Genomic DNA, 17,679 nt, shown 5'->3' with positions numbered 1-17,679 from the left:
TGATAAGATGGCCAAAGAGTTCTCAATAGAAGAAAAAAATAAAAATTTCTTCTCATCACAGTCAGAATGCTTCAGATCAATAAAACAAACAACAATGCTGGTGAATGTGTAGGAAAGAAGAACCCTCATTTACTGTTGGTGAGAATGCAAACTGGTGCAACCACTCTGGAAACCAGTATGGAGAACCCTCAAAAATCTAAAAATAAAGTTATTTTGCTAGTTTTGATACATTGGTTATTTAAAAAAAAAAAAAAAAAAAAAAAAAAAAAAAAAAAAACGAAGAAGGGTATGTAAAATATAGGAAATACAAATCAGCAAGAAAAAAAATCAAAGCCCCAAAGTGTTAAATTGGGCAAATACAGTAGTAGAAATTTGATGATTAGTCAATATTTTACAATATTTTAAATGGCACCCGATGCCGCCAGCAATCGTGAAAACCTAAGTAAAAAAGCAGCAAACTAACACACACACACACACACACACACACACACACAACACACACACACACACACACACACACACGTACGTCAATTTAAAAAATGTGTCAAGTCAAACAAGTCCTATCACATTGATATCAAGCAATGGGACCATGCATCACTAGAATATGAAGTGACTCAATACTTTCAAAAGAGACTAGGTAAAGTTACAGAAATTTAAATATATGCATATTTTTCTGAAGTGGAAGGGAGGGCATTTTCTACTGGGTAATTTGACTTTACATGCACACACATGCAGTTTTCTTGCAATCAGTACTTTTTCTTCTAACAAAAATGTGAAACAACCTAAATATTCATCTACAGAATGGGTCAATATAAATGGTTCGTTATTGTTGTAGAGCAATAGCTCATAAAGTGAATGAAGAGTTCCATGTTTTGATATGAAAAAACACAAGACTACAGAAAGAATGCAAATGACAGTGGCAGGAGGAACTCATGATGTGGTTGGTGTAAGCTTTACACCCGTGCAAACCATTTCCCACGTACCCATGAGAACCAGAACCATTTCCCACATACACGTGAGAACCATTTCCCATATACACATGAGAACCATTTCCCATATACACATGAGAACCATATACACATGAGAACCATTTCCCATATACACATGAGAACCATTTCCCATATACACATGAGAACCATTTCCCATATACACATGAGAACCATTTCCCATATATACATGAGAACCATTTCCCATATACACATGAGAACATTTCCATATAACATGAGAACATTCCATATACACATGAGAACCATTTCCATATACACATGAGAACCATTTCCCATATACACATGAGAACCATTTCCCATATACACATGAGAACCATTTCCATATACACATGAGAACATTTCCATATACACATGAGAACCATTTCCCATATACACATGAGAACCATTTCCCATATATACATGAGAACCATTTCCCATATACACATGAGAACCATTTCCCATATACACATGAGAACCATTTCCCATATACACATGAGAACCATTTCCCATATACACATAAAACTGTTTCCCACATACATGTGAAGTAGCCTTAAGAATTGGAGCATGTTTAAGACACTGGATTCCTCCGAGGAGAAAGGGTAAGAAAACAGTGAGGATGATCTTCCTGCTTTGTCAGTAACTGTTTCTTCCTAAAGCTGGTTGGGTTACATAGATGTCAGTCATATCACCGTGAAGATTTTGCAAACCTGCCATTTTTTAATTTAACAAAAACATCAGAAGAAAGCTTTGAAATTCTTAGATCAACTTATTCTGGAGGAAGGACTGTGTGATCTTTTCTGGACTGGAGGCAAGAACTAACTAACCTTCCTGTTGCCTGCATTTGTGTGACTTTCATTTTCTCGTTTATGTAAGTGGTATAGGACTTAGACCATAACCTTTGGCAGTTAACTATATAAACTGATCCCATACCCTAGAAGAGCTCTGAGGTAAAGGTTTTAGCTCTACATTCGTACTGGTAGTCCCTGTACAAACCAACCGTACTGCACTGGGCTTGAGAATACCATACTATGAAAGTAGTACATCGCTTGTGTCATATTTTGTGGTTATTTGATCTTGTTTATATTCCCCTTTCTCCAAAGGCGGGATTGTGAATGTTGCTAGCATTGACACAATTTTACCACACATGGACATGGAACTCACAGAAATGGAGAAAGAAGATTTGGTAGAGAAACTGCCTCTTGATGGTGAGCATGTAAATCTAAATGTTCGTGATAACTTGAAAATGAGTGCATTTATATAGTGAACTCTGAAAAAGAATTTTCCATTAAGATGGCATTTATAAAAACAGACATTGAACTCAAAATAACATAAAATGGTATTCTTTCAATTTATTTATTAATATATGCCAGCAACTACTTAATTTAAATCCAAGGAGAATGCAAAAGGTGTGAATAGAACTTGTTACCAAGAGTAAAAAAAAAATCAGAGGAAGTTGAGGCAAAGTAACCTAAGAAAGTCTGGAAGGGAGTTCAGTCTGGGAAAATAGAAAACGGCAACTCAAAACTAGAGCATATTAACATGAGAGACAAACACCACAGCCATGTGATGATGCTCCCTCACTTTCTCAGCATCAAGGGCCTTCAAACCTTCAAACTACAATGTTTGGGAGGCTGCCTCATTATAAACCTGCGTGATGTCCCATTTTGGAGCCCAGGCCCTGTGAGCCTTTGGCCATTTCTCTCTCTCAATTCTCAAACACAGTGAAAGCTGAATTAGTATTGAAGTACAGTAGATCCAAGAAATTGGTTAAAGAATAAATTAAAGAAGCCGTTGATGAAAGAGAAGATTTTGTATTATTTGATTAATGTCTAGAATTGGTAACAGAGCAGAACTGCAGTGAAGTGGTGGCTACAGACTAATGGATGTGAGGTTTGATGTGGTAAAGTGTTCTTAAGTCATGGTCATGGTTGCACAGCTCTGTGCACACTAAAAACTTGCAACTATTTTGAGTATAATTCACACACCATAAAATCCAACTGTGTAATATGTGAATTATTTACATGTAAGTCTTTCAAAAATATTGATGATAGTCTGCTTTACTTTTTAGTTAAAGGAGAAAACAAGGAACAAAAGTTCTCGGAGAAGATTTAGTGACACTGGACAATTGATACTCTCTTCTGGTCACTTTCAATTGTTGACAGGAGAATTAATAAAATCTCAGATTATTAGGGGCATGTTTGAGTTAATGGTCTTAATTATAAGTTTCTCAATTATATAAAATGTGTTTAAATATTTTATTGGCAATTAGAAAACAAAATTATATTTTGCAGAGAACAGTTCTTAGCCATTTTTTTTCAATAAAGGAAGAAACATCTAAAATTCTAAACTGCCTTAAATTTCTGAGCAAATTCTAGATGTGTAGCATCCTTTCATTGCAATTACTTTTAAACTGGTTTTACAAATAAATATTGAGATTCTGCTTTATAAGAAATATTAATCATTGGAGTGATAATTCTATATGACAGAAGAGTAACAAACTGGAGACAGGAAATATCAACTCGTTACATAAGGATATCCTTTTAAAATCCAAATTAAAACACTATTATAGCACATGCAATTTGTAAATCCTGATGTTTGTTCTTGATGTAAGCAGAGTTTACAGAATATACAGTTTTCTGTGGCATAAAAACCATCAAGCAGACTCTATGGGAGAAGGTAATTTAATATTGTAATTTACCTCTAACATTTGCAAGTTGAATTTCCTATCCCATAATAGATTGTGCTCTAGTAATCATGATTTAGATTTCTAACTCACAAGACACAAAAATATGAGATAAAATTATAGAGTCTATAAATATTAACCTTATTTCTATTTCATACTTTAGTAAGTGTCAATATGCATGTCTATATTGGACATATATGTTTTCTTACCAGGTAATAAGAAGGTTGAATTGAGAAATTTACTAAATTCATTGAAAAATTATACTGGTGAGTATCCACTTTGATGTGTACTAATGTTTAAAATAATTTCTCAAGTTATCCAATTGGTATATTTTGTTTTATGACTGTTTCAACTAATCTTATTTGGAGCTTGTCTTAGATTTAATAATAAAATTTAAGTATCTTATTTTTGGAAGTAATTTGAAGAAACTACTTTTTATAAATCAATAATATTATTTACTTCATCAGGATTCAAATAACCCTTGTCTTGATGTGCATAGTAAGTAACAAGCTAAAACTTTTATGGGATCCATGTATCATGCCACTGTAAAGACAATGCTCATATTACTAAAAATCTCCCTATTAGTTTCTCCTTCCAGAATTATAAATCTCTCATTCTAATTTGCTAGGAACTCTTAACCAAAAAGGACCACTCAGCTGGATTTGCTGCACACAAACTCATCACTAAGAGAATATTCCTTTTATAGAATTAAGGGATGCTACTCTGTCTGTGGTTTCCCCCATAGTTCTTTGAAGTTGAAGGTGATTTTTCCAGTGTACTGCTTGAAGTTGAAGATGAGGTGGAACAGATGAGGTTCTCATGACTAGATATAATTAGATTTTTCTCCAAATGGCCAGATGTTAATGTTACTATTTTTCAAAAGGAAAAAAGATTGATGTCAACGATCTACTACGAGTTATGAGAGACATGGGGATTGAACTCAACAAGAAAGAAGAGGAGACACTACTTCGTGCCCTCCCCGTGGATGGTGAGCCACGTAAATGCCTCTTCAAGGGACTGGATGCCTAAGGGTCATTGCACAGTTTCCTAAACTTATCTCTTCAGTTATTTCCTCTAAGAAGTGCTGGCAGTGAATGGGAAAAATGTGTTCTGTCATAAATCTAAGACTCACCAAGCTCTTCAATAATTCTGCCATCAGAGCTGACATAATTGCTGCAGTGTGGCCCGCTCAGGTTCCTGGACCCCAATCACATGAGAGAGAGAAGAGTGAACCAGGGGGTGAGAGGCCAGGCTGGGCAAAGGAGGGAATGGGGCAGGAGAGGAGACAGAAGGAATGGAGATAGTTTCTGCTCTTCTCCCCATTGGCTTTTTCGCTGTATATATTTTTGTCACTAAAAGAATTTATTTTTAAAAAATTATTTTTATTTCATAGGATGTTAGGGAAGATTTCTCTTTTTTAAAAAAAGCTTAAAAATCTTGCTTACTGGGAACTAGTGAGTTGCTCAGTAACTGAGTGACTTGCTTTTCTTTGGGAGATAAATTTCTCTCTCTTTTTTTTTTCTTGTAGATGCCGGAATGGTGTTTCAGAACAGACTGTTGGAAGAAGTGAAGACTAGGAAAGGTTTGTAAAAAGTGTGATCAGTAGAAAAATCTGCTAAAATTCAATATGTGCATTTATAACAGTAGGTTTTAATTGTGCCTATGTCTCTATATTTAGATTTCCCATTTCCTACACTCAGTCTTTGATATAATTATCCATATTATGTCATTACAAGATGTCCATTCTTGAGCCTTTTTAAATTGCACCCTCAAACAATCATTTAAAAATCTAGCTACACACCAATCCCTCTTGGTATGTAAAAGAAAAGAAAAAAAATTTTTTAAAGATTTATTTATTTATTTATTATGTATAAGCATGTATGACTGCAGGCCAGAAGAGGGCACCAGATCTCATTACAGATGGTTGTGAGCCACCATGTGGTTGCTGGGAATTGAACTCGGGACCTCTGGAAAAACAGTCAGTGGTCTTAACCTCTGAGCCATCTCTCCAGCCCCAAGAAAAATTTTTTAAATAAAAAATTATTTTAAAAAATCTATACACAGAATATAATATGGAAAATAATATCCCTTTTTTCTGTGAATTCACAAATCAGAAATTCTTCATTTTTTATATCATTTCCCCTTAAGCCAATTAACAAGAAATGAAGAAGAAAAAGCATGGATTATGGCTAGGCTGCTCTTCACTCCTTTCTTCACGGAGAATAGAAAGGAAAGAGCAGAGTTATCAAGCTTTGCCTCTTGGTGTGTATGGAGAGAGGTCTCTTTCAGATCTCAGCCAACTGCCTAACAGTTCACACTTCCTAAAGCATGTCAGCCAGCAATGTTCCTTGCAGAATTTTGTGATGATGAATCTATTGTCAGTGATCTTCAGGTGGAGAAAGTGGTTATAATTTTACTACATCTCAAACTGTACCGATGAAGCAAAAATTGACTATCAGGAACTTGACCGTCACTCTTGTGCAGCCATGGCCTTGCTGTAGAGGAGGCTTACCCAGGGTTTTCCTCCTGTGCCCGCAGAGACAACTCTATCCTTGATATGATTTTGGTTTTTTGGACAGGTCATTATTAAAGCTGTATAACTTGAAGCATATAATCACAGTGCCAAGCAATGCTTCAACCTTAGACTATTTCCGTTGTAAGTTCTTGGCTTGGTTATAGCTGATTTGCTGAGCTAACTTTCAACATCCATTCACTACTACAAATAAATTATACGCTTATACTTTTTGTTGTGCTAAAGCATAAGATTAAAATTTTAGGCCTAGATATATACATATTTTGGAACCATTAGCTATTTTCTTCATAATTCTTTCTTTGTTTGTTTCCCAAGGAGGAATGGTTAAAGTCAATAACCTGGACACTGTTCTGGGAAGTCTGGGCATTAAACTCACAGATAAAGAACACGAAAGCCTGACAGAAAATCTACCACTTACTGGTGAGTGTTGTGCCACAGTGGATGTCCCTTAGTGGTGAGTGTTGTGTACCACAGTGGATGTTAGAAAAGAACTGACATTGTGAACTTGTGAGAATGAAAATATATTTAGTGATATTTACATACAAAAATTGTTTTTCAAAGGGAGGGGAGAAACCAGTTCCAGTTTAAGAACAATGTGTAGTAGGGCGTTTAAAGAACAAATTCAACAATACTCATCTTTGAATGTTAAAGTCTGGGCCACTCTCAGAACCAGGTATTTAGAGAATTCAGAAAGCTATTTCAGCAGTGTAAACAGCAGTGAGATGAAGTTGTACTTTGTAGCCCAGCAAAGCCTTGAACTTGCCACCTTCCTGCCTCAGCCTCTCCAGTGCAGAGAAAACAGTCATGGATTGCCATGTAGGCATTTACAGTCTAACTGTAGAAACCGATCAGCTGGTTTTGGTGTGGTCCCCATGATTAATGGCTGGTTGTTGTTTATAACCAGGTTAAGTTTTATTTTTCTTTAGATTTTTTTCTTCCCAAATCTATCAGTTAAATGGAATGCCTTTAAATTCCAGCTTACTTGTATAAGGATTCTGAGTTCAGAAACAACCATGGACTAATGGCTGCCTATTTGTTTTATTTTAACAAAAGAGTAAACTATTTTTTATTTTAAAACAATTGAAATTAAAAAAATGTATCATGTTGCCTCCCAAACAAGTTCAAGCTAATCAACTGTCTCACTTGAACTCAATCCCCAGGGGAGTCTCTGCCCTAGAGGAGATGGGAATGGGGGGTGGGCTGGGAGGAAGGTGGGGGAGGGCGGGAGGGGGAAGGACAAGGGAATCTGTGGCTGATATGTAAAATTAAATTATAAAATAAAATTAAAAATAAATAAATAAATAAAAAACCCACAGGCCCACAAAAAAATGTATCATGTTTAAATACACTAAAGTTATTCTCTCTGGTACAGGATGAAATGAAGATAGGGAGACAGAATAAGCCAAAAATACTTGACAAATGAATGAAAGTGAACTGGCTAACTAGAGTGAAAACAAATTAAATTGCTGTTTCTGAGTGCAAAGAATAGAGATTAATTTATAATTGCCTAAACCATGTGCACATCCTGTGATTTCAGGGCAACCAGCACATCCATAGAAAAATTACATGACTATAACTAAATCTAATTAGTACAAGTTAATTAGGACCATGTTCTCAATTACCTTCCTTGAGAAAGAAAACTATGTTCCCATGTAACAAGCCCAAAACCACTGTGCAGCTGTTTTATTCCAATTTAACAAGTGTGTGTGTGTGTGTGTGTGTGTGTGTGTGTGTGTGTGTGTGTGTGTGCAGGCCAACGGTTGGTGGCAGATGTCTTCCTTAATTACCTTGCCACCTTATAAGATGCAGGTTCTCGCTGGCCTAGAGCTTACTGATTAGGGCTAGGCTGGCTAGACAGGCTCCAGGGATCTTCTTGCCTCTTTCTCGTCAGTTCTAGGACTATGGGCTCATGCAGCATATGTGTCTTCTTCCATGGGTGTTGGGGATCTGAACACAGGGCCTCATGCTTGTGCAGCCTTATTGACTGGCTCATCTCCCTAGCCTCACCAACTAAGAATTGCTGATTCCTGAAGAAGTCTGTCACAAGCTGCCTCCTAGGCACATCTTAAATTCTGCAGTAGAGCAGCTAACTTAAAGAGTGGAAGTTTCAGGACCCCTCCCTTCTCTTGAAGACCTCAACTTCTCTGTCACCACCCTATTCCAACCTGGTGTTTCTTAAGCTCTAGTTACTGGGCATCTTATCTCTGTCTGCTGTTTTCTATAGTATTGTGACTCATAATCATATATTTCAAAGGTTTGTCTAAAAATTTGATGAAGGCCTAAGGAACAGGATCTACAGTTCATGCATTCAACATTCCTTTGGAGTCTTTTGAATAAAGAACTTGTTTGTTTTGAGTCTTTTTAGTTTTTGTTTTTGTTTTTTTTTATGATGAGAGTTTAGAACAAGCTTTATGGCGAATGGTCAGTAAAAGTGAATAGAAACTCAAGTTCAGAAGAATGTTGTGTTTCAGATTTAATGGGCTGCCATTTGATATTCTGAAGTTCTTCATAAATTTATCATTGAATTCATGGTTCCTAATGAGATCTAGTAGGAAAATAGAATAAAGCTGGGGCTTAGAGTTGCCTTGGATAGGTTCTTCCCAGGACACACTCTGGGTGAACTGCTCCACACATTGTTGAGCCTCCTACCTCCTTCTTACTGCCTGGACCTCGTAGCCCCTCCCACCAGAGATTATAGTCTTTCTTAGCAGTGAACCAGTGCCATGTGTCCATGACTCTACCCACAGATGGTAGAAACAGTTATCTAGACTTTAAATACATTAGTAACAAAACGTTAGTAACGTGTATCGGCAGTCGTCCCAAGTTATCAGTTAAAATAGCAATAAAAGATAAAATGTAGCTAAGGGTGAGTAGATATATATGTAGTTGCACTCAGAGGCCAAGGCAGAAAGATTGCAAGTTGAGGCTAGCCTAGGCTACACATAGAAAAACTTTCTGTGTCTTTCCCCTCCCAATACACACACACACAGAAGATGGTGAATATTTGACTGACTCAGCATAAATCCTGGAAAGAACTTGGGGTCTGCACTAGAAATATGGGTTTCCAGAGTCCCATCCAACATCATTAGTCTATTATTCTATCATTTCTATGAACATTAAACTTAGAAAATGTCTTCTTTGCCAACCCTCCACCAAACATAGAATAGATTCTTGTCCTTATTGTACACTGAATGAATTTTAATTGATTCAGGTTAAGTTGTGATAGACTTCAATTCTTAATTTTTAATCTCTTGTGCTAATTATGGTTTTTCTTGCAGCTGATGGAAAGATTCATCTTGAAAAAGTGCTAGACACAGTAGAATCTATTACAGGTTAGTGTCTATACATCTGAAGTCCATTTTACCAAACTATATATTTATATGGTACTATGATTTTGTATTGGCTTTTCTACTGTCCTTTCCTTCCATGTTGGGGAAGTACCTGTAATTGTAGTTTAGAACATTTGCATTTAAGCACTACTTCAGTACAATATCTGATAGAAAAATTCTTTTGCATTGCATCTGGTATATTTATCATGATAGTCACTGCCTTCAAAATCTAAATTAGCACAGAATATTATAAGCAGATTTTCATAAAGATAAAAATTCTCTTACTGGGAAACTAGAAGAGAAATAGAATTCTGATAAAATTAATAGATTTTTTTTTACCTACAATATACTAATTTACCTCTTGCAAACTGCATCTTTATGTCTATAATTACACTGAGTGAAAAATTATATTTCTGTCCCAACTAATGAGAATTGTGAGCCCTTGGAGTATTTGTGTGCACTCATATGGCTATTGTAACTGGAGAGACCTCCACATGAGTTTGAAGGGAGGAGAGTTTTCTCTGCACTAACATACGCCTGATTCTATGATGTTGAAGGAGGAGACATTGATGTCTGCCATGTGGCAAATGTTCTGAAGGAAATGGGAATAACTCTCACAGACAACGAACACAGAGACCTGCTGGAGCAGCTCCCCATCAGTGGTAAGCGTTTTAAAATGCCAATATAGTATTGGTTGTCGTTTACATTTTTATTGCTTCTGAGAATGTCTATAAACATTTTCTAAAAGGCATCAAAAATACTTTCAAATTTCATTCAGATAAATTATCTCGTGCCAGTGTGATATAGATAAATGGACAGTTGGATGGATGGATGCATGGATTGATAGCAGATAGATAGATAGAGAGAAAGAGAGAGAGAGAGAGAGAGAGAGAGAGAGAGAGAGAGAGAGAGAGAGAGGGATGACAATGACTTATTGAAATGAAACACTTGAGACCTATAACTGCACTAGAAGGCTGACAATGAGGGAGGAGAGAAAATAACTTTAAAGTTAAAAGGTATGAGAGGGGCTGCAACAATGGCTCAGTGGTTCAGAGCTGTTTCTGTTCTTGCAGAGGACCTGGCTTTGGTTCCTGACACACACATGGCTTCTCACAATCAGGCATTAGGGGATCCAATGCTCTCTTCAGACCTCCCTGGACACTAAGTATGCATACATACATACGTTCAGGCAAAGCACGCACACACATAAAATTAAAATAAGAGAATTTGGGGACTGGAGAGGTGGTTTAGCAGTTAAGAGCACTGGCTACTCTTCCAGAGGACCTAAGTTTGATATGCAACACCCATAATGGCAACTCACAATCATCTGTAACTTCAGTTTCAGGGGATCTGACATCCTCTTCTGGCCTCTGTGGGCACCAGACAAACATGTGGTGCACAGGCATGCATGCTGGCAAAGCACCCATACACATAAAATAACTTAAAATTTTAAAATTATTTTTAAAAGACTCAATTTTAAAAAGCATCATTTTATATGATACCCAAATGTATATAGTATGTAAACTTGTAAAGGATAAAAATTATCAATAACTTTAAAGAAATGAATAATCTAACTTCATATTAAAAATGTCATCTATGGGCTAAAGAGAATGCTTGTCATCTGTGATGTTTGAAAGAAAATGGCCCTCATAGGCTCATATTTGAATACTTGGTCCCATTGGTAGAACTTTTTGGGAAGGACTGGGGGTGTGGCTTTGTTGGAGGACATATGTCACTGGGGGGTGAGCTTTGAGGTTTCAGAAACTCATACCATTGCCAGTTAGCTCTATCTCATTGTTGTGACTCAAGGTATGAGCTCTTAGTGCTCTAGCATCAGGCCTGCCTGCCTGTGGCCATGTTCCATCCCATGATGGTCATGGACTCCAACTCTCTGGAACTGTGAGCCCCAAATTAAATGATTTCTAAGTTACCTTGGTCATAGTGTTTTATCACAGCAATAGAAAAGTAGCTAAGAGAATGTGTTATCATGAGAATCTGAGTTCAAATCTCTAGCACTCACATAAAAAGAATGGTATGGCAGCCTGGGCTATAGTTTTAACACTGGGAGAATAGGGACAGGCGGATCCCAAAGGCTTGCTGGCCAGTCAGTGGCAAGCTTCAGGCTCAGAGCTCTTGTCTCCAAAACATAAAGTGGAGGCTAGCAAGACAGTTCAGAGGGTAGAGGAACTTGTCACCAACCCTAATGACCTGAGTTCAGTCCCCACATGGTAGAAGGGGAGAACCAACTCCCCACAAGCCACTAGTTTCTTTTACTTTAAATTATGAGTTTTTCTGCCCTTCATGACTCCCCACGATTCATTTGTGTGTGACCTGATTTATGTTTCTTGTAGCTGATGAAAAAGTCCACAAGAACAGAATGATGGATGGTTTGAAGTCTCTTAGTCGTAAGTAAAGAACATAATAAAAAATGAAGAGACCCATCAACTTACCTACATAATGCCATCTTTATCTTCCTTTGTAAATATGTTTGTTACCAAAGAATCTTTACATTAGAGGATTTGTTTTCATTTTTTAAATTGTATTCCTGTTTGTTGAAAAAGGAAGTTGTATAAGTATGTGAACCAAAGGGGAAATTATGTAGACAATTCAGTGGTAAAGTTCTTGCCTACCATGAATAAGGCCCTGGGTTCAATCCCTACTTCCAGAAGAGAAAAGAAAGGAAGCCATTGACTTGAGTTCACCTTGACAGTTAATGGATGAGATTTTATGCTGCTCTAAGGGAGTTCTGTGAGCATAGTACCACAGTTTAAACTGAGGAAATATATTCCATTTTTAAGCCCATTTTGACCTTTCTGTGGACTAAATGGTCTCACTAAAACTGGAAACTTAATTAAAATCAGGAGCATTGGAATTAAAATCCATCAGATTTTACTAATTCTTCTTGGTTTTCCCAGATGGGACTGTTGATGTCAATAAAATCGACACAATTTTGAAAAATATGGGGTGGAAGCTAACAAATGACGAAATTAAGGATCTGAAGAAAAATGTGCCTGCCGATGGTGAGCATTTAAGATATTTTTAAGTCAGAAAATCTGGGACTTGTGTGTATGCATCAGTTAGTCAATCCCTAAATGTTCATCAGACACAGCTGGATTTTTTAAATATAAAAGAAAGTGATGACCTCATGTTTTTGTCCTTTGTGATGCAGTTCTTGTCACTCAAGTGGTAAACTGAATTTATTTGGGTATTCTACTAGGCTAGGAAGAGCTGGAGGGGAGGGAGAGTACAATTAAAATGTTAAAGGTGAATTATCTGAAAATGACAAATGAATGCTGAGGGTAGGAGTGATTGAAGCACCTCAGCCATCCAGGGAAATGATTATTTCCACAGTCACTAATCCTACTCAATCCAGACATTTGCCACTGTCCAAGAAAACAAGCAAGCAAGGGACAGGAGAGAATGATAGGTTGAGCACATATTCCTTTGCCATGAAGCGTGGCAAAACCAGGCAGCTGGCACAGGGCAAGGACGATGCAGGATTCACACCAGCATTGTTGGCATACTCCTCTATTCTGGGCCACCCATCCTGGTCTAAGCTTTGTCTTCTTGAACTCCAGCTGCCTCTGCTTGGGATGGTGATAACAGCTGTGTGCATCAAAGCACAGAGGAATTCAACCACAAATGAGTAAAACGGGTGAATATGAACCTGGGGAGAACTCTTGGCTAAAAGTATTCATTTGATCATATGCCATGTCATTTTATTATTGCCACTAATGGCTGTGCCCTTCAGCAGGATATATATTATTTTCAGATATAGTCCTATAAATGTACTCATTTACTTCTAAGAGTATTACTTGTGTATTCAGATATGCTTACTACATGTTAAATAGTAGGAAGTGCTTAAATTGCAAAAATTCAAAGTTGAAAAATAATTACAATTCTGGATTTATCTAAATGTATTTCTTTTCACTTTGTTCAAATCATCCAAATTTCATAAGATATAAAAAGTGAGACAATAAAAGACATGTTAGGTATGGAGCAACATAAAAAGTCACTGAAATACATGTAACTGACAATGTCATACTCTTGCCAACTGATTTTGGCCATGCACATTGAAGTACTGGCCAACTGTTCTACCAATGATTGGCAAGAGTTATGCAAAGGAAACCGTGCATGATTTGAATGCAGCTGATACTGAATACATAGTTTTAAATATGATGTTTGGGAATGTAAAATTATGCTTTATACAATACATTTTATAAAGTATTTGTAAATGAAAAGCTGTGGTTCCTTAATGTAATTTAAGCACTACAAATGATCAGTAATTCTTGCGTTCATATGGGCTCTTCCTCTACCTCACACCTTTGCTAGTCTACTGCTATGTTAAATTTATGTTTGTAGTCTCCTTGTTTTAAAAGCACTTGTTTCAGATAAATCTGTGGTTGTGGGTGTGTGTTCCTAAACAATATTTAAAAATAAATATGTATTTACCTCTTTGTGAGTTTTATAAAAATGTTATCTTACAATCTCTCACAGATTTTCTGGAACTTACTTCCTCAATATTGAATTCCCCCCTAATGCCTAAAAATACCACAAAAGTAATACTTCCTTGTTGCTATGAAATATTTTTTCCATATGTCTTTTTTTCATTTTTTAAATTTATTTATTAAATTTAATTTTACATATCAGCCACGGATTCCCTTGTTCTCCCCCATCCCACCCACCTCCATCCCACCCCACCTGCCTTCTCCCCAGCCTGAATCTACCAGGTTGAACTCAATCCTCGGGGGAGTCTTTGCTATGAAATATTTTAATTCATGAATATACCACAATCTATTTATAATTTTCCTACTTAGTGGATATTTTCATTGTTTCTAGCTCTCACCATTACAATGATTCCCTCCCAAAGCATGCCTTGTGATGCACATGTCCAAGAATTTCTTTAGATATATACCTAGAAGTAGAAGTATATACTCTAGAATACCTGGGTCGTATGGGGTGTGCACCTATTTACTTTTACAAGATAAGAATAAGTCAAAATTAATATCTTCATTAGAAATCTTAATGGAATTTTTTCCATTTAGTTATTAACATTTATAGTAATCTTGTATAAATATGCATCCATATCCTGCTGAGTCTCACTAATTTAGTGATGGTGATGTTCTTCCTGGGTATTGATTACTGCTGACGTGCTATTTATGAAACATTTCCAAATGTTTGTTAGAGAGACAAGGTTCCTCTTACATGACTTACACTACTACCATAGAATGAGTTGCTTTTGACATTGTATTTAGTTCTAGCAATAATTCTCTCTTGTGCTTTCTCCTTCCCTCTGTCCCTCCCTCCCTCTGTCTCTTCCCCTCAAGGTCACTCTCTAATATTATTCTGACTACATGAGTTTTGACACCTTAGGGGAAATACCTTAAATGCCATCTGCTCAGAGGTGTCACTTTTCATTGTGCAGATGGTAATGGAGCAGTAAGTGTAATCCTCCAACCCAGAAACACCTTTTGTAGTGTGAGTGTAGTCAGCACTCACACTACAAAAGAATTAGCAAGTCTGCCCAGAAAAATAGGTAAATACTGATTGAGAACTTACAACATGAGCAAATGGTTAGTAAACTCCAAATTGAAACATCATTAAGTGTAGTATAAAACAGCTCTAAATCCTGTTTTAGTGATCTGATCTAAATAAAAGTTATTTAACGTAAATGCCCCTGAGTCTTACCCTTGAATGTGAAAGGTTTGAGTAGAACTGACTAACAGTGGCATTGTTGAAATTGTTGGGTTTTTAGCATTTTGTTTCTTTATTCTGACTCATTCTCATGAAAAAGATAAAGCTGCAGAAATTCTTGAGTGTGCTGCTAGAATCTTTTCCTCTTTCTATTTTTAAGTCACATGATACATTTCTTTATTTGAATTTCTTCTTACAGTCCATGGAAGAGTTTCAATGAAAAACTTGTTGAAGGGCTTAGAAGCATTTACAGGTGAGTGAGAACTTGTATACGAACAAACCCCCCAGACTATGCAGCAGTATAGTTTCAAACAGATTTTTTTGCTACTCTATTCCTTATCTTGTTTGTTTTAATTTTTAATATTTTCTTAATAAGTGTGTGTTTTGTCCTACAGTTTGCCCTTATGCTGGTTAAATGTGTAAAACATTAACTTCTGAGCTCTCTAAGGCATTTATTTTGGCAGTATCACTTCCTGGAACATTATTAATAAACACCCAAACCAGACTATATCAAGTAACAATCATAAAATACTTTGTTAGTATCTACGTCAAGAGCAAATAACATATTTTAGAAAAAAAAAAACAGAAAAAAAGACAGTATACAGTACTTTCTGGTTAAGACGCACAGATGAACTGATTCTGATATCTTAATTAGGAGTCATACAAATGAATTTATTCCCTTCTCCTTTGACTCGGCCTCAAATCATAAAATATGTCCCAACATTTCTATGTAAGCAGTAAATATGGCATGTGACCATCTTGATTCTATATACATATATTTTAGTGTTTTTAATTTTTCTCTCAGATTTAAAAACCCTTCTTTAACATTACATTGCCTCTTGAAATAATTATAATGTTTAGGATGATAATATTTTATATTTTTCAAAGGATCAAAGTTCGACATGAGATTTCTTCCTGCTATGATGAACAAAATGGGCCTTGAGCTGACAGATAAAGAACGGATGAAGCTGATGAGTGAGCTGCCTATTGACGGTGCGTTGTGCGGACGGGAGCTTAGCTGTATGGGACTGTGGGGAGGGTCCTTCTTTTAGCACATAGTATCTCAAACATTTTGTGAATGAAGCTTTGTGTTGTGCATAGAAACACCCTCTCCCTTTTAATCCAAAACATCAGTATGATATTAGACTGCGCTATCTATAACAATAATAATTGTAGAGGAAGAGGATGTAAATTTAAGATAAAGACACAGGAAGGTGTACAAGGCAGATGGCTGTGATAAAAATACATTGTATCCATGTATGGAATTCTAAAATAAAAATTATCTCAGGTGTTTAAATTATATAGTCTGTCAGACTGATAGTTCTCATTTCTAAATTCTTCAGGTTTTATTGGGGGCATAAAAACATATTTATTCAATAAATAGTAAAAATTCTTCCTGAAAGAGAGAAATGTGTGTAGCTGAGTGTGTTTGCACAGGTCTCTGATTCTAGTACTCAGGAGGTGCATAAGTTCAAGACCAGCCTATGCTACGGTGACCACACCTCAAAAGAAAAACCTAATAAAATGATTGCAATAAGGAGAAAGAAAGAAATATGTGTTTTTATGAGCATCTGTATCACATTTTACTTGACATTAAATACGTTTTTTACTATAGAATCTGGGAAGATCTATAAAAACAGATTGTTGAATGAGGTAAAGTCTTTTGAAGGTGAGTAACAAGCAATTTGAAAATTGATGTGTAAGTTGTGTTTTTAGAGATATCATACCCTTCTTTCTGAATTTACCTTCTTCACTATAGACATTTTTACCTCTATGACTTGTTTTTGTCTTTGTAGAAGGTCTCACAAACTCTTAAATTTTTCAAAATAAACTGTCAAATTGTCATTTGAATTCTAGATAGATATATAAAGTGTAACGATGACAAGAATGACCCTGGAATTAGCTAAGGAAGTGCAGGTGACCCCAGATTAATCACATTCACTGTCAGAAATATTAAGCATTGTTTTCCTCTTACAAGAACTTATTTTGTGTGTATGAGCACCTGTGTGGATGCATGGTGTACCTGAGGAGGTCAGGGGACAACTTGGGGGAGTTGGTTCTCTCCTCCTGCCATGTGGGTCCTAGGGGTCAAATTCAAGTCATTAGACTTGGTGGCAGGTGCCTCTGCCTGGTGAGCTGACAGAACAAAATCCATTATTTCACTGTTATTTCTTTAACTAGAACATCTTTTTAGTGACATCTAGCTAAGGAAAAAACTGTGGACAAACATGTAAGATTATAGCTCAGGTTTTTCCCACTAATTACTTCAAAAAAGAGGAGGAATTCGGGGAATGATTAAAGAGCTAGAAGCTCTCTCTACATTGGATACCTGTTGAGAGGAATGCTCCAGTGGTAGAAAGGGTGCTTCCTGGAATTCCTAGGCCTTTCGGAAGAAGACAGCCAAAATCTTCCTTGAAGAATTTAATGTGGAAGTTCAAGGTGCTGCACATTTTA

At 36.4% G+C, this 17,679-nt stretch overlaps 1 protein-coding gene across 1 annotated transcript; it reads left to right on the top strand.

Moving 5' to 3' along the window:
- The first annotated feature begins 1,358 nt into the window (after positions 1-1,358).
- On the top strand, positions 1,359-17,132 carry LOC119086985. Its single transcript, XM_037201187.1, has 13 exons — positions 1,359-2,191; positions 3,882-3,935; positions 4,553-4,657; positions 5,198-5,251; positions 6,518-6,622; positions 9,481-9,534; positions 10,089-10,193; positions 11,883-11,936; positions 12,447-12,551; positions 15,425-15,478; positions 16,114-16,218; positions 16,841-16,894; positions 17,083-17,132. Exons 1-13 carry the CDS (start codon positions 2,131-2,133, stop codon positions 17,130-17,132), a joined length of 960 nt encoding a protein of 319 aa, XP_037057082.1. The 5' UTR covers positions 1,359-2,130.
- Positions 17,133-17,679: the final 547 nt, after the last annotated feature.

Source organism: Peromyscus leucopus, chromosome 8b (assembly GCF_004664715.2).
Source record: "Peromyscus leucopus breed LL Stock chromosome 8b, UCI_PerLeu_2.1, whole genome shotgun sequence".
Classification (NCBI taxonomy): domain Eukaryota; kingdom Metazoa; phylum Chordata; class Mammalia; order Rodentia; family Cricetidae; genus Peromyscus; species Peromyscus leucopus.
This window is presented reverse-complemented; position numbering and strand designations above follow the sequence as displayed.